Source organism: Dermacentor albipictus, chromosome 6 (assembly GCF_038994185.2).
Source record: "Dermacentor albipictus isolate Rhodes 1998 colony chromosome 6, USDA_Dalb.pri_finalv2, whole genome shotgun sequence".
In the NCBI taxonomy this organism is placed as follows: domain Eukaryota; kingdom Metazoa; phylum Arthropoda; class Arachnida; order Ixodida; family Ixodidae; genus Dermacentor; species Dermacentor albipictus.
The window spans coordinates 143,209,968-143,234,337 of record NC_091826.1 but is presented as its reverse complement, the minus strand read 5'-3'; the positions used below and the strand labels follow the sequence as shown (position 1 = coordinate 143,234,337).

At 45.8% G+C, this 24,370-nt stretch overlaps 1 protein-coding gene across 14 annotated transcripts in view; it reads right to left on the bottom strand.

Annotated features, from left to right (window-relative positions):
• p38b (p38b MAP kinase) overlaps window positions 1-24,370 on the bottom strand; it is a 434,540-nt gene that overhangs the window by 239,893 nt on the left and 170,277 nt on the right. For all 14 annotated transcript variants that reach the window (XM_065454289.1, XM_065454297.1, XM_065454290.1 and 11 more), the window contains one exon: window positions 10,000-10,111. In XM_065454289.1, the coding sequence (XP_065310361.1) occupies window positions 10,000-10,111 (112 nt within the window). The remainder of the gene's footprint in view (window positions 1-9,999; window positions 10,112-24,370) is intronic.

Below are 24,370 nucleotides of genomic sequence, written 5' to 3'. Positions count from 1 at the left end.
TCTTTCGATTGCACTTGAAACATTGCCTAAGTCCTCTAATATTAACTGACTCTCATCTTTCTTTTTCCTTTTCCTCCCTCTTGACGTTGTCGCTTCAGAAGTAATGCTTCCGAACATATCCAGCCTGCGACTGCCTGCTGAAGCCAGCGATGCTTGTGACTGCGGCCTGATGTGGTGTGCCTCAGAAGCCTCAGGAACCAAAACTTCTTGAAGCATTGGTGATTCAAGAAATTCCAAAATGTCCTGAGACTCCACAGACTCTTGCGATGCCGAAGGCAGAGTCGATGCTGGCGCTTGGAAGTGCCATCGCCGTCACCTGACGGCGATGGCACTTCCAAGTGTCGCCAGATTGGAAAACTGGCACATCTTTCGTTAGGATGTCTGCAGCACTTCCCTCCTCACCCGATGGGGGCACTGGTGGAAGGTTGGCGGACATCCTGCATGTGAGCATAAGGTTTACACATATTGTCAATGTGTAAATAATGTGCCAGCCTGAATGCAAAATTATATTACGGGTCAAGTCCGTCCACATTTGCTTTAAGGTGTCATTTTTTTAGAGAATGCCGAAGCTCTGAGTCAGTTTTGTAGGGACAAAAGTGGCTTGCCTACACAACCAGAATGCACAGTTTCTGCATGCACTTAAGTAAGGTTTGGGTATAGGCTAATTGGTATTGACGATTGATACCATGCACTTAAGTGTAGCTTTTGTATTTTTTTCTGTTTTTGCTTCTGATGCATTTTTCTTACGAGATCTCCATACCTAAAGACTAGTGACACCTTGTACTTGAAACAGTGCATATCTGTAATGTTTCAGTTTAAAAATAGCAGCAAGCACTCCACTACATTTCATCAGTATAACATCTTAATAAGTTCATGTTGAAAGACCTATGCTTGCAATTTCTAAACATAGAGTAGTAGTGTTGTTAGGTCTTGCTTTAGCATAAGGCTCTCTCCTGTTCCAGTTTTTCTACCCGAAACGTTCTTGGCTTGTAACTTTGTTTTCCTTTCATTTATTTTTAAACTTCATCTCATTCTAAACTGTTTTTATGTCTAAACACAGTGTGAAGCTGTGTACGTAGTAGTCTGTGCATTTGTTGTTTGTATTTAGGAAGTTACGTATAATAATGTTGGTCATCTTGCCATCTGCCTTGTAAAGGGTGTTTTGCCCCAGTAAAACTGATCTTAGCGAGCAAACCCTTCCAAAAGGTTTTTTAAAGCTAAGCTTCTTTTGCCTCTTCTCTGGACTTTCCTATCGCTGCTCCTACTGTCTTGCCAAATAACTCTTACTGAATGCCTCAGACCGATATTAATGTAGTCGAACCATTGTCATCCCAGCTGACTACTGGCTACTGTCTTGTACGAGTGACCAGTACCGGACATAGTGCAAATACTGATTATAATAATGTAACTAGATCGTGGTTTTGGCATGTAAAATTTGAATAATCATTTTTTGCACAGTGTGAATGTGTTTAACTGGATCATCTAGTCTTTCCTTGGAAATTTTGCTAAGCAGGAACAGCGTTCTCCACAAACATTGTGAAAGCTTCGCTTAAACCAGTAACCACAGCACTTGGGATCTGTAGAATAACTGCAGGCTGATAATTAGGTCAGGACACTGCCGAGCAGACACAAAAACAAGAATTATCAATTATACAGCTGACAGTGTCGTCAGTACTATGGTGCATTTATTCCTACAGCACGTTGACACTGAATGAATCCCTGAGCAAGCTAGGTAAAATTTGAGGATCTGTGATGAAGCGCCGATTTGCACACTGCTGGCAAGCAACAAAATGCTAAATTAGAGCTGTTCATTGCAGTGCCCAAGACACATGTGAATATAGCAACATTCAATACTCGGCTAAATACTGCTCATTGACTTGCATACTGACTTTTATGATCAGTGCACAGAATCAAAAAACTACTTGCATTTTTTGTGTTTTGTTTTTTTGTGTGTGCATCATGCAAGTCCTTTTCTTTTTATTCATCCTGCTAGATTGTGTGTGATACTCTCTGCACTTTTGTCTTATGCTTTATGGTTTGGTTCTTATGTGCTATTTTACTTGTTCTTTAGTACCTGTATTTCTGCTTTCTCAGCTCCCCACTGCAAGGCCAAACTGGCTTTGTGGGTACCTAAATAAATAAATATACAAAGCTATCCTTGTACTGCTTATATGTCCCCTTGCCGGATCACATTTAACGAAATATGCGATATTCCCCAAGGACTTCCATCACTTCTGCAGCGCTGTGATAACGTCATCTGCACAGATGAAACGCGTTTTCCACATCTGCGAGTCGGCTAATGAGAGAGGCAGCTTATATTGGTGTCACACAGGCTTTCGATCGCGATTGAGCACGATCAAATTTCTCGATCACAATTGATTCTACGCAGATTGTGCAGTGCAGGCAATCGTGATCACAAAATCCGATCCTGATCAGGATCGATTGCGATTGAAACTGCTCCGGTATGACAGCCGTATAAAATTTCGAGCACTCACCTGTTAGGCAGCTGGGTTAGGGCATGACAATCCACGACCATCGCGTCATGTGCTTGTTCTTGTGGCACTTGTGTTTCACCTGCCACCAAAGCGCAGGTCAAGCCTCAACGCAGGCGATCAGCGCTTCGTTGTTGATCGCCTCCATAGCTTCTGTGCTCTATCGACACAAAACCAGCAGCAAATCCCAGCGTCTCCGCACGATTCTGAAACTACAACGTTTCTGAACCGTCGGAAGTGTACATGCGGCCCACATGACGCCGGTGCACAAGCTGCCACTTTCGTCGCGTACACTCAAACCGACGCCCAAGATCAAGACCTCCTTGACGCCCACGATTCCTGTGCGTCTCCCCTCTCTAGAAGCGTAGGACAGGCACGCACGGCCTCACAGACGCGTGACGCGTAGCCAGGTGCACAAAATTAACAGCGTGTGGTTGGGCTTTAAAGGTTGGAGCAGCGGTGCTGGTGCACACTTGCGCAGCAGCACCGGATTAGTGCGAGCACATCAATCACTTCGGAGGATGTGGGCAAAGGACCATCTTTGCTTTCCTCATTGTGCCCACTTTCACTTGAGCTCGATACGATGTCGGCAATGTAGTCTTCGTTTTCGGGCTCTCCCATGGTTGCGACATCACTTGCTCTCACAAACTCGTCCACCATGGATTCGTCAACAGCTTCCGAAAATTCTGATAACTCGCTCCAAACTTCAGCAACACCAGCAACGGCTTCGCCGCATTCATCAAAATTTACAGTCATCACCAAGCACGTGGAAGCCAGCCTGGCTGAAGCAATTTCGGATGAACCAAAATTGTTTTCACAATTTGTTCCAGAAGTTAAAACTTTTTATTGACAGAATTCAATGCATTATAACACCTGCTTGTATATGTTGCATCCCCACATTTTACATAATACCCCTACTACTGGGTCTTTAGGGAAATGAATGAAAACCACTCGTGCATGGCCGTGTGTACGCGTCGGACGCCACAGGCACTGGGTTGCGAGTTTGACCGCTTTAGCCCTAATCTCCCCCTTATTCTTCAAGATTGTGCTGAGAAAGTGCTCCTTGGAATCTTGCACCCTGCGAGGACATCCAACTTCTCACCACATTTGACCCGATTTTGATTTCGAGCTTCACGACGAAAGGTGAGTTCTGCAGCTTCATCACAGCAACATTGTGGTAGAAGGCCCACAAGGCACACACACAATGAACCAGAAAAGAAGCGAGACAACTCGCTCTTTCGCCACCTTGCACGACGAGGGATTAGTGAGAGCACATCAATCACTTCGGAGGATGTGGGCAAAGGACCATCTTTGCTTTCCTCATTGTGCCCACTTTCACTTGAGCTCGATACGATGTCGGCAATGTAGTCTTCGTTTTCGGGCTCTCCCATGGTTGCGACATCATTTGCTCTCACAAACTCGTGAGAGCAAATGAGAGCTGTCTGAGCAAGCACTGCGGATGCGCCAGGATAATTTTTTGCAAGGGGGTGTCGACGGCTCGTCCGAGGCAGCGCAGTCACTGTAGGGAGAGCAGTTGGATGGAGCCGTGCCGCTGGTTTCCCCACCACCACGAGGGAAAGCCAACTTCAGGGGCACTTTTCTACTGCTTGACATTCGATATACTGAGAGTCGCTGCTATTTTTGTTCGATGTTAGGATAATTTTTGCTATATATACTCATTGTAACTATAGTATCCAGAAACTGTTCAATATATAGAATAATTCGATGTAAACAGGTTCGATTGTATATGGAAACACAAGAAAAAACAACAACAGTAAAGGGAAGAGAAATGGAGCCATAATGAAGCTTAGAGCGCTATTGGGATACAATAGGTATGAGGTGCTCCGGGGTATGTGAAAAGGTGTAATTGTTCCAGGACTTAGTTACTGAGGTCTGAAGGGGCAAACATGCTTGGTCTATCTAGATGTCGTTGTAGTGTTCTCAGCTATATTTGAGAAGCACATAAGCCGGTTACTCACTGTTCTCCAAGCCATACGCTCGACTGGCCTCCCGTTAAAACCCAAGAAATGTCATTTAGGTTTCAGTGAATTGTGCTTCCTCAGCTACATTGTCAGTCACGAGGGTGTACGACACCTGATCAAGCCAAAACAGATGCTGTGGCCTGGTTCCCCACACGATCCAACAAGAAGGCAGTGAGGCTCTTTTTGGGGCTGTGTGCTATCACTGGCGCTTTATAGCAAACTTTTCATGTAGTGCTGTGCTATTAACACGCCTGACATGCGACGATGTTCCCTTTCTGTGGGGAGAAAATGAGCAAGTAGCATTTAGCGAACTCTTTGACCAGCATGCTCCTACAGCACCTCACACGGATGTGAGCAATGTTGGTGTTGGTGCCATACTGGTGCAGTGGCAAGACGGCTCCGAAAAAGTAATCGCCTATGCTAGCCAAACTCTCCCTCGTATGGAGGAAAACTACTTGACTACCAGAAACGAATGCCTCACCATGGTGCGGACAGTTATCAAATTTCGCCCCTATTTGTACTGCCGTTCATTCAAGCTTGTCAGCAATCATCAATCTCTTTGTTGGCTGAATGACCTGAAAGATTGATCTGGCTGTCTGGGCGCTGGAGTTTCAGGCTTCAGAAGTTCGACATGACCATAATTTACACATCATGGAAGAAGCACACCAACGCCGACTGCCTCTCGCGTTCACCCTTCGAGTCCGCAGTTGCCGATGACGTGGACGCTGCATTTTTGGGCGTTGTCAATGTCGTCACCATTTCACAGGAGCAGCACCATGACCCAGACCTGCTCCCACTAATTAATTTCTTGGAAGGCCCTAGTAAAGACGTTCCGCGACTTTATGCCAGAGGACTGCCGTCATTTTGTCTCCAAAACGGTGTTCTCTATAAGAAGAACTTTTCTGCCAGAGGTTAGCATGTACCTGCTTGTCGTACTGGCATTATTTCGAAAAGAAATTCTAAATGCATGCCATGATGAAAGCACCGCAGGTCATCTAGGCTGCACGAGAACATTGTCCCGACTCTGATGCAAGTATTACTGGCCGAAGCTGCCCACTGCTGTAAAAACATCACTTGCAAACATGTCATCATCATCAGCCTGGTTATGCCCACTGCAGGGCAAAGGCCTCTCCCATACTTCTCTCTTAACTACCCCGGTCATGTACTAATTGTGGTAATGTTGTCCCTGCAAACTTCTTAATCTCATCCACCCACTAACTTTCTGCCGCCCCTGCTACGCTTCCCTTCCCTTGGAATCCAGTCTGCAACCCTTAATGACCATCGGTTATCTTCCCTCCTCATTACATGTCCTGCCCATGCCCATTTCCTTTTCTTGATTTCAACTAAGATGTCATTAACTCACGTTTGTTCCCTCACACATTGTGCTCTTTTCTTATCCCTTAATGTTACAATTATCATTCTTCTTTCCATAGCCCGTTGCGTCGTCCTCAATTTAAGTAGAACCCTTTTCATAAGCCTCCAGGTTTCTGCCCCATACGTGAGTACTTGTGAGACACAGCTGTTATACACTTTTCTCTTGAGGTAATGGCAAACCTGCTGTTCATGATCTGAGAATGCCTGCCAAACGTGCCCCAGCCCATTCTTATTCTTCTGATTATTTCCGTCTCATGATCCGGATCCGCGGTCACTACCTGTCCTAAGTAGATGTATTCTCTTACCACTTCCAGTGCCTTGCTACCTATCGTAAACTGCTCTTCTCTTCCGAGACTACTAAACATTACTTTAGTTTTCTGCTGATTCCTTTTTAGACCCACCCTTATGCTTTGACTCTACAGGTCAGTGAGCATGCATTGCAGTTGGTCCCCTGAGTTCCTAAGCAAGGGAATATCATCAGCGAATCGCAAGTTACTAAGGTATTTTCCATTTACTCTTATCCCCAATTCTTCCCAATCCAGGTCTCTGAATACCTCCTGTAAACATGCTGTGAATAGCAGTGGAGAGATCGTATCTCCCTGCCTAATGCCTTTCTTTATTGGGATTTTGTTGCTTTCTTTATGGAGGACTACGATGGCTGTGGAGCCCCTATAGATATCTTTCAGTATTTTTACATACGGCTCGTCTACACCTTGATTCCGTAATGCCTCCATGACTGCTGAGGTTTCGACTGAATCAAACGTTTTCTCGTAATCAATGAAAGCTATATATGAAGGTACAAAGCCTAAAAGCAGTATGCCTAAAGCCTATGCCTAAGGTATGCCTAGCCTAAAGGTATGCCTAGCCTATACCTAAAGTATGCCTAAAGCCTAAAAGCAGATGTATGCGTTAAGAGACAAAGTCAGCAATGTCATGACTAATATGGATGAGATAGTTCAAGTGGCTAAGGAGTTCCATAGAGATTTATACAGTACCAGTGGCACCCACAACGATACTGGAAGAAAGAATAGTCTAGAGGAATTTTAAATCCCACAAGTAACGTCAGAAGAAGTAAAGAAAGCCTTGGGAACTATGCAAAGGGGGAAGGCAGCTGGGGAGGATCAGGTAACAGCCAATTTGTTGAAGGATAGTGGAAAGATTGTTATAGAAAAACTGGCCACCCTGTATACACAATGCCTCATGACCTTGAGCGTACCGAAACCTTGGAAGAATGCTAATATAATCCCAATCCATAAGAAAGGGGACGCCAAGGACGTCAAAAATTATAGACCGATCAGCTTACTGTCCATTGCCTACAAAGTATTTACTAAGGTAATTGCAAATAGAATCAGGAACACTTTAGACTTCTGTCAACCAAAAAACCAGGCAGGATTCCGTAAAGGCTACTCAACAATAGACCATATTCACACAATCAATCATGTGATAGAGAAATGTGCAAACATGTGCCAACTGCCAAAGATGCAAAGCCCCTCCCGGTAAGCCTGAAGGTCTCTTACATCTGGTCGAGGTGCCAGGCCAGCCATTCGCCCAAGTTCAAATGGATTTCCTGGGCCCATTTCCAACTTCTACAGCTGGCAATAGTTGGATCATTGTTGTCACCAAGTACCTGACGCGTTACGCGAAGATGAAAGCTACCCAGCAAGGCACAGCAGCCAAAGCAGCTAATTTTTTCATCGAACACATCGTCCTGAGGCACGGCCCCCCAAAAGTTGTCATCACAGACAGGGGAACTGCCTTCACTGCTCAACTCCTTGACTCGGTTCTCAGACTCAGTGGTACAGACCACCGGAAAACAACCGCATATCATCCCCAGATGAACAGACTAACCGATCGTCTTAATAAGACCCCCAAAGACATGGTTTGCATGTATGTCGACGTAGAACATAAGAACTGGAATCAGATTTTGCGTTACGTTACCTTCGCCTACAACACCGCTCAACAAGAAACTACTGGAATGACACCGTTCAGCTTGGTCCACGGTCGCAAAGCCATGACGATGCTGGATGCCATGCTGCCGCACGGGTTTGACGACATACCTACCTATGTTGCCGAATTTACCCAGCGTGCCGAAGAAGCCAGACAGTTTGCCCACGTACGTATCTGCATTCAGCAAGACCAAGATGCGAAACGATACAATCTTCAACACAGGTCCCTTTTCTACACTCCCAGCGACAAAGTATGGGTCTGGATACCCATACGCTGTCGTGGACTTTCCGAAAAACTCCTACGACGGTACTTTGGGCCATACAGAGTGATCCGCCGCCTGAGCAATGCAAATTACGAGGTCGTCCCTGACGGTGGCAATAGTTCCAGTTGCCGCAAGCACTTACCTGAAGTGGTGCATGTAGTACAGATGAAGCCGTGTCTGCCAAACTAACTTCTGATTTTTTTTTTTGCATCTTTAACTCTGTGCTCTTATACACTGCCCTCATACGCTTAAATTGCGCATCGGGACAATGCTTCCTTCGGAGGGACACAAATGCCACACCTGTACTCTGTTGAAGAAGACAACGCAAGTGGGCATGAGCATATTTGTCAAGGCGCAGTACGGAAGAAGTCGTGGTTGCACTCATAATTAACACGGCAACCTGTTGTTGTGCCTCCTGCTCTACGACCCCTTTCTTGACGTTGTGACAATATGTTCGTTTTGCCTGTTAGAAATAAATATTTCATTCGAAGCGCTTAAGTCAGTTGACAGTACAGCTATGCTCCATTAAAGAGCGCAGGACATCCATACATTGTCGTTTACATGGGGAGATGTGTACACTGTGCTGTGTGGGGAAGCTCGACTTTCACGCATCTCCTGATGTTGTTTTCCCTGCGTGGCTCTCACATTTCCTGTAATCTGGCTTCTCCCTGTAGCTAAGCACCGCAGCGGTCAGTGTGGTTGCAGCATCTACGAGAGATGGCACGAGTGTTGTGCAGCTAACACCACTTAACAGTGGGGTTACTTGGGCACGACAAGGCTCTTTCTCTTCGGGTCAGGTTGGGTTGAGCGGCGTGGACGTTGTGCGCATTTTGATTGGCACATGCTGATCAAGGGACCGCCCCGGGAAAGACTCAGGAAAACAACACCAGAATGAATGAACACGATCATTCAAACGCACCACCTTTTGTGTGACCACACGAGTGAGCGTTTAGGTGTTGGTGTCCAGCATGCGAGCGAAAATATTCGCTCACTATCCGGTCGCAGTGAATCGGACTTCCCGATTTGTCGCACACCCATCAGCATGTTCTGTGCATAGTAATTAGACTAGCAGGCGTTAGTGTAGAAAAGGCGTAATAAATACCGTTGTGATTGTTTGCACTACTGTGTTGTTATTCCTTTGTCCCAAGAGCACGTGTGAGACCTCACAGCTGCAACAGACAACAAGTCATATTTCGCATGCTAATGTGAAGGTAACTTGCGCTGACTGAAATCAAACTATGCTATCACGTCAGCAGTTTCCTGTATTGATCATCACGGCGTCGCTGCAGTGGTTTCTCACATCTCCTTTCCTATACGTCCTTGCACAAATTTTCCCTAGATGTGAACATTTTTTTTCTAACCAGTGTCTAATATTTCTAGATTTCGAAAATTTCCCTAACGTTAGAAGCGCTGGCACAGCTGTGCACATGTCTGGCATGGCGAGTGAAGCCTCTTTCAGCGCAACATGAAAGCTGTTTGTTCAGTGAAAGGTGCAGTCTTTCAGCCAGTCTATTTTGGAGCAAAGCCAATTGGTGAAGATGTTTCCACCAGAATCCATAGGTAAAAAATGAAATGGGAGAAGTGGGTACCACAGAGGGCAGCCCACCTCACATGGCCCCATTGCTGTCTGGCTGTGCAGCCACATGACCCCCAGCCCAATCCTGCGCCATGGCACCATTCAACAGTAAGGACTTGCTAAACAAGTGGAACTGCATAGTTGGCTCTTATGTTTATTGTAACGCAAGGTTATCTGCTTTTTTTCCCCTGTAGTTCTTTTTTAATATTACATTCAGGAATTATAAACGTGCATCATGTGCGCAACCTGTCCCTATCTACATGCATCTACATTGCCTCAAATGCAGCCCTGCTTTTTTTGTGTGTGGATAATGGTGTAGTAAGTGAAGATGCAGTTTTGGCAGTGTTGCCAATTGTTGGCACTGACCTTCAGCCCCCTCAGAATCTGGTAGACGAGAAATTGAACATGGTCGTCACTCAATCGTTGAGTCCGGATTATGTTGTTCAGATCAGAACCCATCAGATGGTTCACCAGGTACCTGCACCACATAGAAAGGGTTCTGTTATTATTGTTGAAAGCTGGTTATTATGAAACATGGTTGCAGCACTAAGCAAGATGAAACACAAGCACGAGATGCATAGGACATGAACTGGATTGACTACACAAATGATTACCAACTCATGCATGTGATCATTTGTGCAGCAAAGCCATTCGATGTCCAGCGGCATGCATTTCTTGTTTCTTAATAATAGCAAGAGTCAGCCATCAGGCCCTTCAATCCATTGTGTTCTTCAGGCCACCTGAATGTCTCCCCTCGGTGGCAAACCAGATTGATCTACCTTTCTCTACTGGGCCATCTGTTTGCCTAGTACATGGCTGCAAACCCACACCTGGTTAGTAAATGTGGACTCAATGTCAGTATGACTTTAGCCATCCTAGTGGACTGCAATCTACAACAGTTTCTAGACCATCTATGCACATTTTTGTGTACATATGTAAATATCAACACAGGACTAATGATGGCTAGATACTTCAACTTACCACATCTGGATTATGGGGTTTAACATGCCAAAACCACGATCTGATTATGAGGCACGCCATAGTCGGGGGACTTCGGATTAGTTTTGACCACCAGGGGACCTTTAACGCACCCCCAATGCATGGGACACTGATGTTTTTGCATTTTGCCCCCATCAAAATGCGGCCGAGATTTTACCCCGCTACAACACTGTAGCTGCTAAGGAATTTACCACACCTAAATTGGCAACGCTGAAAGGTCCAGCGCTGATAAATTTTCCTGTCCACTTTTTTTAGTGCTTGTGTGTCTATGTACTGGATACACAGCTCAGGGAGTGTTAATCAGTGCTGTTACTATTTACCTTTCAAACCCCAACAAATATGATACACAAGCACTTAATATTCTAATGACATTAAGAGAAAAAAATGGAGCTGGGCAGGACATGTAATGCGTACGTTTGATAACCGTTGGACCATTAGGGTTACAGAATGGGTACCAAGAAAAGAGAAACGCAGTCGAGGACGGCAGAAAACTAGGTGGGGGGATAAAATTAGGAAATTCGCGGAGGCTAGTTGGAATCGGTTGGTGCAACACAGAGGTAATTGGAGTGGAGATCGTAGGGAGAGGTTTTCTTCCTGCATTGGACATAAGATAGGCTGATCATGATGATGGTGATGGAGCGTCTGCAAATCTCCCATTGTCGAAGCAGAAAGCTCGGGGGGGGGGGGGGGGGGGATGGAGCCACGAAATAAGGAAATTCGCGGGCGCTAGTTGGAATCTTTTGGCGCAGGACAGGGTCATTAGAGATCGCAGGGAGAGGCCTTAGTCCTGCAGTGGACATAAAATAGGCTGATAATGATTATGATGATGACGACGATGAATGGTATGACGATGGCATGACGAGAAGCCGATGTCGAAGTTACAATGATGATGATGAAAGCATGAGGGTATCCTGATGATGATATGGCAATGAATGCATGATGACAACTAATAGACAACAATGCATAACTATGATGGCATGACAATGGCATGGCAACAATAATGACAAGTGCTGATGACAATGCCGTGGGGATGACTGCACCATGAACTGTAAGAGGATGACGGTGTGACGACATGACAACAGTTGGATGAGGAACCTGGAGTGACGACGATGGCACGACTATTACGGCATTATGACGATGGCCTGACAATGGAGGCATTGTAGCGCCTATCTGAAAATGACCGTATAACAAAAGCAGCTTAATCAGGATTTGATGCCAATGAAACAGGAAGGCAATGTGACGACGACGGAAACACTGCATTGAAGTGATTACAATAATAAAACGACAGCATGATGACAACGGCATTAGGAGTGTTGGATGATAAAACTGGAATGAAGAACCAACGACCATGACTGCATCATGATCCCAAAAACATATACAGTCGACATAAAAATTGTTACAGCACAAACACATGCAGCCGCAAAGTATGAAGGACAGGACACAAGCGCGTGTGTCCTGTCCTTCATACTTTGTGGCTGCATGTGCTGGCACTGTAACAATTTGTATGTCAAGTATGCACCAACTCGCCCAGAAAGAAGTTTTAATGATATACAGTCGATCCAAGATATATCGAACCCGGATATATCGAATTACTGCCTATATCGAACAGTTGAAAAATCCCCTTCGGAATCCCACGCAAAAGGATAGCACTATTGTTCACGTACATAGAACTCCCGTGCACCGGCATATCGATGTATTTATTTTATTTTATTTCAAAATACTGCAGGCCAATGTGGTGGCCCAAGCAGGTGTGGGTTACATCCAACATGAATGTGCAAAGCAACAGACAACAACAACAACAACAACAAAAAAAACAAGCAAGAAAGAAGAAAAGCAAAAAGAAAAAAAAAGATAAATAAAGCTTAAGAGAGAAGGTAACACTCCAACTCAGCGAGAAAATTATCGGAACCAAAAATATCAGAAGGCAAAGAATTCCATTCTTCCACAGTTCTTGGAAAATAACTGAATTTGAAAGCCTTCGTTCGGGCAAAGATTGGGGTTAGAGCAAATTCATGGCCATGGCGTGTGCGTCGTGTTGTTAAGGGTTTAATACAGTCAGGTAGATCTATTTTTATGTTACCAAACATACAATTATAAAGAAATGAAAGCCGACTAAATTTTCTGCGGGCTTCTAGCGTAGAAATACAGTTTAATTGCATTAGGTTGGATGGGGAATCAAGTCTACGATATTTACCAAATATAAACCTAACAGCCTTTCTATTAATACGTTCAAGTTGCATGATATCTTTCTTTAAATATGGATCCCAAATGATAGAAGCATACTCAAGCTTAGAACGAACACACGTATTATAAGCTAAAAGCTTTGTTTGCGAGGGTGCGAATTTCAGCTTTCTTTTAAGGAACCATAACTTACGTAGTGCAGATGTGCAGATATCAGAAATGTGGGATGACCAAGTTAAGTTGTTTGTGAGGGTGACACCTAAGTACTTATATTTGCCTACAATCGAGATACTATTGTTTCTAAGGGTATAACAGAACTGGCTCGGATTTAGTTTCCTGGTGATACGAAGTAGTACTGTTTTCTGAGTATTTAGTTGCATGCCCCATTTTTGACACCACTCGTCAATAACATTCAGTGCATGTTGCAATTCAATGTGATCTCTGGGGGATACAATTTGTTTAAAAATAACACAATCATCCGCGAACAAACGTACAAACACATTTTCGGGAATAACATCAACCAAGTCATTAACATAAATTAAGAACAAAAGTGGTCCCAATACACTTCCCTGTGGAACTCCAGACGTGACATGAAGAATAGCAGATGATGAATCATTTATTACCACATACTGTTGTCTGTTGTGAAGGTAAGCCGCAATCCATTGAACTATTTGGCTTGGTAACCCCAAGCACTGTAATTTGTAAAGCAGTTTCCCATGTGGCACTTTGTCAAAGGCTTTACAGAAATCTAAAAAGAGAACATCTATTTGACCTGATGCATCAAGCACTCGTGAAAATTCATGCACAGTTGTAACTAGTTGAGTAACAGTGGATAACCCTTTTCTAAATCCATGTTGAAATTTTGATAGTACATTGTTATCACTAAGGAATTCATGAATGAAGTTGGCAATAACATGCTCGAGAAGTTTACAACAACTGCTTGTAATAGAGATAGGACGATAATTCTCAAACGACAAGTGGTCACCTTTTTTATGAATCGGCTTAACACGTGCTATACCCCAGTCAGTCGGTATTTCCCCTGAAGACAGTGAACAGTTAAAAAGAGCAGTTAGAAACCCGGATAAATACTCAGCGTATCGGTTAAGAAAGGCATTAGGGATACCGTCAGGCCCAGCAGATTTTTTAGGATCAAGTTTTAACAGCATATGTATTACTCCTTCCCTCGTTACTTCTATGTCAGTATCAGTTTCAACGACTGAATTAGGAAATTCGTAATCATCGGTTTTAGTAAAAACACTCTGGAAATATGCATTAAAATGTTCAGCAATAGCACAGGAGTCAGTTATCACCAAACCATCGACATTCATTTTGCTGATCCCGGTTTTCGTCTCACTTAAGTACCGCCAAAACTTTTGGGGGTTGGTTTGAAGAAAATCTGTCAATGTATTAGTATAAAAATATTTCCTTGCTTTTGCCAAGCTTGTTTGTAGCTTAACTTTTAATTCTGTAAACTGGGAAGTCATTGTTGCACGCTTCTTGCGTAGTCTTTTAATTTTACGCTTCATGTGGATCATTTCACGGTTAATCCACGGGTTTACACGGTGCTTACATATTTTTCGGTTGGGTACAAAATTATCAAGACAATAATGTATGGTTTTAACAAAGAGTTGCCATGAGGTCTCAACATCGTGTGATAAGGTTTCGATATGCGTATCAAGGTAATCAATTATAGCGACATCATCAGCCTTAGAAATATCCTTTACAACAGTGGCTGACTGAGTTTTTTTAGTTCGACCTAGAGCCTTATCCCAGATAAAGAAGATTAGCTTATGGTCAGAAATACCAGGCTCAATTACAATGGTGCCGTGAATGAATATTTCACTGAGGAACAGTAAATCCAAAATTGAGCTGCCTCGAGTATAGTCAGTCACCGCTTGCTTAAGGTTGAGCAAAAACATGATGTCAAGAATAGAATCACCAGTAGAAGAACAGCCATAACGTAGGTTCTCCCAATCAATTGTTGGTAAATTAAAGTCACCAGTTATCAATATGTTTTTATTACGGAAACCTAAAAGGTGATCGTATAGCTTATTCAAAAACAAATCATCTGCATTGGGTGTACGGTAAATGGCACAAAGGAAAAAGGTATTCTGCTTAAACGATATTTTCAAAAAAAGGCTTTCATGATCCGCAATTTGATCAACAAGACTGGCATCAACGCTATCTTTTATAATAACCGCCACGCCGCCACCACGAGAGCCTCTATCACGCCTGAAGACTTGATAACCAGGCGGCACAATTTCGTCGTCGCCTATCAGATCATGTAGCCACGTTTCTGTAATAACGCATATATGTGGGTCATATAGAATAAGGATATTTTCAAGCTTATCAAGTTTGTTACTAATGCTCTGGGCATTAAAAGATATCAGGCGCAGCTGCGCAGTTGGGGACTGCTATATCTTTGTAGGCTTCTTTTTCGCCTTTGTAAGCCATTTTCGAGTGTTTAAGGAGTCATTCCAACTGTAGATGTCATTGTCAACATGAAGGCTATCATGCACAAGGAATACTTTTTTACCAGCTGCTCTCTCTTCCTTCGCTGTCTGCCACAGCAATTTACGCTTCCGTCGAGTGTCCTCACAGTAGTCGTTATCAATACTTATCGGAGAACCCTTAAGCTTTGAAACATTCTTCCAGACAGCCTGCTTTTCCCTGTAGTCTTGAAAATAAAGAATTACTGGCCGATTTTGTTCGCTACGTCCTAGTCTGTGAATGCGGGCGACTGAAGAGCAGTTCACGCCCAACTTATTCCTAAACAATTCATCAATAACCTGTTTCCTCAAGTCCAGTTCAGTTTCATTCGCGTGTTCCGCAATACCGAAAACTATCAAGTTTGATCTACGACTGCGATTTTCAAGGTCAACTAGTTTAGCATGCTGTGTTATGACGGCTTCTTGAAGAGTCTCAACGCTAGTGGTTAGTTTTGCATGGGTCTCGTTAACGTTTTCTTCAAGGGTATGCAGTCGTACATCAAAACACTCAATACTTTTCTCAGTACATTCAAGACGAGTTTTTAAGTCAACTATTTGTGCTTTGATTTCATTCTGTCCTTCCAAGAGTTGCGCGAACATTTCCTCAACTGTAAGAGGACCTGGATTTAACTCTACATCCCCGCAGATTAAAAGTTTGCACGAACAAAAGCATTCATATGCAATAGTCAAGCAGGTGCGTGGGCACGGCAAAATAACAAGAAATATGTCATCACTACGTATTGAACACTCATGCCTAACCTGCACGACGAAGAAACGAGAGGCCGTAAGCCACATGCTCCCAGCGCTTTCGCCGCGCCCACTGTCGATGCCGAGGGGTAGTCCACTTCTTATAGCATTGGTGGCCGTTGACGTAACAAATCCGGGCCGGAAATGCAAAAGAGCCCCTTCCGGGACTGCGTCGTCGAATTCCTTTTGTTGTCTTCGGTTGAGTCGAAAAAGCGGTTCAGCGAAGGGAGTCGAAGATAAGGCCCCGGCAGAAGAAATCAGCAGAGCCTGCACGACGAAGAAACGAGAGGCCGTAAGCCACATGCTCCCAGCGCTTTCGCCGCGCCCACTGTCGATGCCGAGGGGTAGTCCACTTCTTATAGCATTGGTGGCCGTTGACGTAACAAATCCGGGCCGGAAATGCAAAAGAGCCCCTTCCGGGGCTCTTCGTATCGAACTCCGTGCTGAGCTGCGCCCAGGTAATTGCGCTTCTCCCACCATACCCCACCCCTGCAAGTGCGCTTCTCCCATCGTATCACACCCCCGCAAGTGCGCTTCTCCTCACGAAGATCTCGCGATGTTCCCACGATCTCACGCGCACCGCCCCGCACTCTGAGAAAGGGGCGTGTGGGTAAAATGCACGTGACAAGGAGCACTTGGAGTGCGATTGGGTGTGAATGGGAAGCGGGAGGGAGAAACCATGCTGACCGCAGGCGCCCGTTTCCTGTGTTTTCGATGGCCAACACCGTTGGCGCAGCGAGAGGAACGAGGTCAGTGCAGCTTGGGCTGGTGGTAATGCAGAGACGTGCATCTTTCGATTCGCTTTGTTCCTTTTATTCACGAGGCCAACGCTATGGCTTGAGACTCGTGTGGTGCAGTGCAGTCACGATCCACCCGGGTTCGTGAACAAGGGCGGGCTCGAGACACCCTCCGTTAGACGGACGCTCCGCAGCGTGGTGGTGCTGAACGATGACTGACCGCCGAGCAGCCGTGCTCGTCGGTGTTTATGGATGGATGGCGGCTATAGGAGGTATGCACTCAGCTCGATCCGCGAGGCGGCAACAGTGTCGCTGGGGCAGCCACGCCATGTTGACGGTCGGCGAGCATCGAAAGAAATGGCAGCGGTCTTACTCGCGCGAACATCTGATCCCTATGTTTTGGCCCGCCGTTCGCCTTGTTTTCTTGTCCAGTCGTCGATAAGCAGGTCGTTTCAGTGTCTCGTGCGCAGTGCTGTTCTACGCCTACGTACAATGTTTACGTATCCGGACAGACTACGCTCCGGCGTGGCCGTGCGTCAACTGAGCTTCGATGTCGCTGTGAACTGTGCTATGTTCGGATGCAGCAGTCACACAAAGAAACTCGGCGATAGGAATATGTTCAGATTGGGTTCCTCTCGACACGTGGTTATTTCTCTTCTTAACTGCAACCTTAATGTAAAAGAGCACAGCAGCTATGTGCGAGCACGCCTCTGCCAGGCCTGCCTTGCAGGCGCTGTGTGCCGCCAGCACCTCGCCGTTTTCTTTTGCGAGAAGCCATGGTGCGAGTGGCTTTTCATCGAATGACTGTGATTGACAAACCTGGGAGGGCAAAAAAAAAAAGACTGTTTTGGAAAGACCAGAATAATTGACGTAACATAAAAATTACGAAGGCTGTGTAAAATCAGTGTTTGGATCTCAGGGGGGTGGGGTCTTTTTTTTTTTCATTGAAGCAAATTTAACGCTATCCTTTGACGACGCAAGTGGACAACGCGGAGTAAATTTCGTAATGAAGGCGACCATTATACGCGAGCACTTTGACGCGCGGCTGCTGCACCCAGCCGTTCGCCAGATCATTGTGGCCTTCCATCGACTTGTAGGCTTTCAATTGCTCGCGGGTCGCGGAGCTCGTTGTATCGCAGTGTAATCCTTGATGTCTGCGACGTCCACGGAAGACAGTAGTCCGACATCGCGCTGAAGCTGATAATCTTTGAGTTCGAGCTGGTCGACACAGTCGCACGAGCGCACTTCGTTTTCATAACGCGATTTTTCTGGTTGACTCAACCCATGATCGTACGTGCTTAGGCGCATCATTGACCTAAGACGTACTATTCGATAGCCAAGTCAGAAAGGCACATATAAAAGGTCGTTTGACGGTTCGTGCGTATCGGTGGGCCACTTGGCAACGCAGGCCTGCTCGCGTATGCAGCGCGAACTTGCGACCGCAGTTATAGCGGCCTCCGTGCATGCCGCTAGCGCTCCTAGCGGATGACGTCATGTGCATACCACTCCACCACTGGAGCTCCACCACTGGAAAAGCTGGCGCCACCGTCGGCGTGACGTGCTAGGAGGGATCACGTGGACATAGCGGCCGCGTCGGCTGCTTCGGGCGCGGCGAAGCGAGCTGAAAACGAGTTTAAATTCCCTCGTACGCTGCGGTCCTCATTTAGTGGCGAAATTTTCCCGCTTCGAGTGTCTCCTCTACAACGCTTGAAAGCACCACAATAGGTAATGGCTGCCTTTGAAGGCGCGCAACATGGTAGGTTGCTGCTCGGTGGCGCAGGGCCGCACGCACGTAACGGAGGTCGGTGTCAGCCTTGTTCACATGTAGCCGCAGGACAAGAAGCTGCGTGAAGCTTGGCTCGCGAAACATAAAACCGGCAAACAGTCATCGGCAACCACTCGGGTATGCAACAAGCACACACGCGAGGAAGATTTCTGCTACGGCGCCCGGTCTGCGATGTTCTGAAAATGCGCACTGAGACGCTCGCCCGAGTCTGCTGCCCGACTAATGTCATGACGGTTTGGTCTATGAACTTGTCGATGCTATAGATACTGGCAAGTTCAGTGGAGTGGAAAGGCAGCGATAAAAAGCACATATAAAAAAACCATGGCATGTGGTCATGTTTGTGTTATGAAAAAATGCACTGGATTACAAAAAAGGAGCAGCGGTAAATTGCACGCCGAGCACACCGATAAACATACAGTGCGACGCAACTCGAGAAATAGTATTGAAAGGTCAAAGAATTTAGAAGAAAAAAAAAAGATTGAATCGTCGCGACGGCACATCACAGTCCCCGTAGGCGTCGAAGTCTCTACAATGAAATTATTTTTGAACAGCTCTGACGGCGCCTACGCAACAATGGTTGGTTGTATACTGTCAAATGCTCATATTCTGCGGCCTAAAGCTCATGGGACGGTGCGAAAACGCGCGCGCAGAGAAAACGAAACAGTGCGCGGACAAGCATGCATACGCGCAGTCGGTCGCTGCGAATCTGCGCGATCACTGCATTGAGGCTTCGTTCTATTACGCTCCATTTAGTTATACAAACACTATAAGAACATATTTCACATAGCTTGCTCTCAGCGTTTACCTACCGTTCACGCAAGAAGCCGGTTCGGGAGACTCCATCGCGGCGACCGCGCGCAGTGGCGTTCACTGTACGTATTCCGTAAAGAGATAGCGTCTGTAAACGATTGTGTGCTTTCAGTTTGCCCAAGATTATTATTTAGACAGTAAGAAACTTCTCTCGTTTCGAAAGTACTTACAGAAATGTCCGGAAGAGCTCGCGCGTGGTGTTTTCAGTGAGCGCTGACAGCAAAACCTATGAGGGGCGCGCCATGTGATCCCTCATACTACGCCAGCGAGGCGCTTCCGATAGATGGTGACTCCGTAACTCCTCGCCGCCAATACCCTTTGTAACGGGCGGCGGCTGGCGCCACCTAGCCTTTTGCTCCCCTCCTTTTTTTTTCATTGCGGTACAGTGTACTAGAATAGGGGCAGTGTGTTTAGGAAGCGCTCGCCGCTGAGGCGCTTCATGTAGATAGCACGAGATGGCGCTGTAGGAACATGGGCTGTACGGAACGTACGGCGCAGTGCCAGCGCTGCACGCTGATATTTTGATAATCGTTTTCTGTTGCAATCAAATAGACGTGCAAATGCTCGGCGGATGTTAAGATGCATCCCCGAAACTCACTACATATAAGAGATGAATGGTATGTGCACTCCTAGCGCATCTCAACGCCCATTAGACGCATTTATTAACCTGACAGCAAAGGTTTTGCAGACACAGAAGTAATGGCGTAAAGCCGTTAAACTTGTTTTGAGCACGTAACCAGAAATTATTCGAACAGAAAAGTCGGCTGCAAATAACGCCGTAGTAAAGGACATCGAATTGATTTAAACCAGCTCGGATTCCAGGTGCACACATTTTCTTTTGCGGTTCGCATTCATAAAAAAGCGACCGCGGCATCCGCGACCCAACGTCAAGCGCTTAGTTCCTCAGCCGCTGTTGTAGAAGAGAAGGCAAAACAACATGTAAGTACGTACATAGCCCAAAGCCAAAGAGCTTCCCTGCTTGGCATTTACCTTCTTTCGCGATAAACATTTGTCCCTCGTTCTGTTTCGCGAACCCCCTGCAACTACATAAGTTTATTCGTGATTTTTTTTATTTACATCATGAAGTATTCCTGAACGTCAGGCTCATGTGCGAGTATGAGACACACCGACATACTACATTTCTATGGAAGGAATAAAACAGGTAGGAAAGGCGCTAAGTAAAAGGCATCTCTGCAAAACTACACACAGTATGCCAAAACACAGAAAAACAGTGCAAGTACATTCCTACCCAAACAATGGAGACCTACAGCGGAATTAATATGCGCAAATAAATTACTTCATTCATTTTTAATTATATTAACAAAATTAGCTTTTTGAATGCACCAGAAAAAGTTGTGCATTCAGATGAAAAAGACAAAGAAGGGTCAGCATACATATGTTGCACCAGCCTGCTAAGAACAGTATCGCTAACTTTAAAGTGCAATTTCTTTTTTCGTCATGCTTCTCTTCACTGATTAACACTTTTTACGTAAAAGTGCAGCCTTGTTAGGACATAAAAACGCACAACTGCTGATGTGAAATCCTCAGCATGTAATTTGCAGCATATATGGCATAGCCAAATTTAAAGCTTTCACTAGAATCATGACATCAACTATGCTGTCGCTCCAAAGCTCCTCTTTGCGGAAGAAGGTTGTGAATATATTCCCTCAAGTTTCTTTAGTGCTTCGAAAAGCAACTTGGACGGATACAGCAATCCTCCCCTGTCACAAATTTCGTGAATTTTGAGACTGCTACTGACACTAGAGTTCTGCAAAAGAAGAGAGCGGCAGTCCTCACATATCTTGCGAGCAAAAAATTTCTTCGCGACATACCCTGCCATATATAACGGATGACGCGGTCACGGCTCCTTTCCTCCACATAAGCCCGGTGCGCTCTGCCGGAGCATTGTTTAGCCTTTGCTCTACCAGCGTAAGATTTCCAGCTTCAACGAATGCAACAATTGTGGCGCAACGTCCCCTTCCTTGTCAGAATTATCAAGTGAGTGAAGTAGCGATACCAAATGTTTGCTGACCTCTGTGTTCCCTGTTTGCATTGCCTTCGCCAAGATATAAAAAGGCAATTCACAACAATTAAAAATTGAGGCGGCGTTGGGTGATCGTTGGATCCGCACGACTACTCCCCCCTCACAAGAAGTTCTCCAACTTTTATTGGCTTAGTCTAGATGTCAATAGGTATTTAAAACCCTCTCCTTCCAAGTATTCTAACGGAGCCAAAGTGCTGCACAATGTCGCACGGAGCCCATCTGCCGTCGACTGGCTCAAGCCGCAAAGTCCTTTTGCAATGGAAAGCATATTTAACGCCAGCGAACAGGGACAGAAGGGAGACGACACCAGAATGCGCTAACTTCAACAACTTGATTTTCAGGAAACGCCCACCTATTTAACCCATGCACAGTTAAATAGGCGGGTGTTTCCTGACAATCAAGTTAAAGTTAGCGCATTGTGGTGTCGTCTCCCTTCTGTCCTTGTTCGCTGGCGCTAAATATGCTTTCCAAGTCAGTCTACCGACACGCCCAACAAATGGCAATCCTTTTGCATGTGACTCCTAACGAGACAGAAACTCGAGAAATTCCTTCAGAGCCCTTCAGAGCAAGCACATATATGGCAAGCACGCTGCAACTGGCCGCAACACCACACAACGCAACACACGGAGAACGCGTCCGTACAGCCCGTGCGACTGCAGCGCCGCCGCAAACATCCGGGACCTGTCTACGCTCCCGGCTTCAAAGCGGTGCGTGGCGCGCTGCGCCGTCTGAACACACTGCCCCTATCTAGTACACTGTAATTGCGGTGCGGTGACCAATGTTGCCTGCCGAGCTTGGCAGGCCACCGAGCCTGGCGGCGAACGAACATTATGCCTGAGGGGGCGTCACATGCTGGCTACAGTTTTGAAGACAATCCACGCTTAAATGCCTTAGGAACAACGTCTGTGTGCCCTTCCAAATACTCGGCTAGGGCTTTTAACTCCGGGTCTCCTCGTTGCTGCTCGGCGAAGTCTTCCGCGCTTATTATTCTAAGGAAGGCGTCGTCATCCTCATCTTGCGGCGGCGGGTCATGGGGGCGCGTGATAGGCAATCGGCATCTGAGTGTTTTCGTCCGGACTTGTAGATTACAGTGATGTCGTATTCTTGTAATCTGAGGCTCCAGCGTGCCAGCAATCCTGAAGGGTCCTTTAAGTTAGCCAGCCAACACAACGCGTCATGGTCGCTGACCACTTTGAATGGCTTCCCATATAGGTAAGGGCGGAATTTTGCTGTAGCCCAAATGATGGCGAGGCATTCCTTTTCAGTCGCAGAATAATTGCCTTCCGCTTTTGACAGCGACCGGCTAGCATAAGATATTACCCGTTCAAGTCGGTCTTTCCTCTCTACTAGGACGGCACCGATGCCTAGGCTACTGGCGTCAGTGTAGATTTCGGTATCGGCGTCCTCGTCGAAGTGTGCAAGTACCGGCGGCGACTGCATGCGTCGTTTGAGTTCTTGAAATGCATCGGCCTGCGGCGTTTCCCACTTGAACTCGACATCACATTAGGTTAGATGTGTCAGCGGCTCAGCGATGCGTGAAAAGTCTTTGACAAAGCACCTGTAGTAGTACAGTGGCTAGAAAGGGGAAGTGTGATTATCCCCGAGCGGCCACTATGGGAGTCGCTGACGCTGCCTAGCGATGCCGCCACCAGATGGCGCTCGTTCCTGTTTACACGGACAATGTCCGCAATAGACATTAGTAAGAGGCGACTGGAGGATTGGTGGAAGAAAAGTAGGGAAACGACAAAAGACGGAGACGTACAAATGCACAGTTCGGAATAGGGGATCAGAAAATTTGGGCGTGGTAGTTCATAGTGTTTTTTTTTTTCATTGTTTAACCTAGGTAGAATATTAGGCAGTATAGTAGCAAGAGCTTGGTGGCGCAACCCACCGCCCCGTTCCAAAGGGGACGCTCATAACATCCATCCATCTACGGAATTAAATGACGCGCAAATAGCGCAAATAGCGGCCGGCATAGAGGAAGCAATAAAGAAACATCCCATGGAAAGGTGGGATTATAATCAGTTAGAACTACTCATTAGTACAAAAATAAAAGAGGTAAAAGGAGTAAACCGCTGTAGAGGTAAGGGGAAGCCACGAAGTTGGTGGAATAAGGAAATTGGAGAGGCCATCGAACAACGACGGTGGGCATCTCGGGAACACAGAGAAGCAAAGAGGGCACAGTTATCTGAAGAGGAAATAGGCCAAAAATGGGAATATTATCGACAAAAGAAACAACAAGTGCAGGTCCTCGTCCAGGCTAAAATAAAGCAGTCCTCTGATCGCTGGCTGGCTGAAGTTCACGATGCAACTAAAGGGGGGTGAAGAAAATTCTGGAACCATATAAGCTGGCTGGGTAAAGCTAATCACAGAAAAGAGGAACAGATTCACGATGCCGAAGGAAATTGTTTAGAGGGAGATGACGCTGTGAACTACATTGGTTCAGTTATAGGAGAGTCATTTAGGAAAGACGATAGCTAGGGTAATCGCCCCAAGTGAGGGAGCAACACAGAATAGCATAATAGAAAACAGCTTAGAATTGACCAATCTCAACTGGAAAAAGGCGGAAGCAAATGTTCCAAAATGCACGTCCGCGGGGATAGACGAAATTCCAATCAAGTTAATTAATGAACTTGGCCCAAGAAGCAAGGAAACACTGATAAAAGCATTGGAGGCAGTCATAACAAATAAGCAAATTCCGCACAGCTCGAAACAGAGTAAAATGAATTTGATTTATAAAGGGAAAGGTGATAAGAAGAGCATAAAATCTTTCCGACCAATTACAATAACATCAGTTATATATAGGCTGGCGATGCAGGTGGTGAAATTAAAAATGCAGTCATGGGTAGAAAGTAATAGAATACTTGGAGAACTTCAGAACGGGTTCAGAAGTGGAAGGCGCTTAGATAATAGCCTGTTCGTGCTTACCCAGTGCATAGAAATA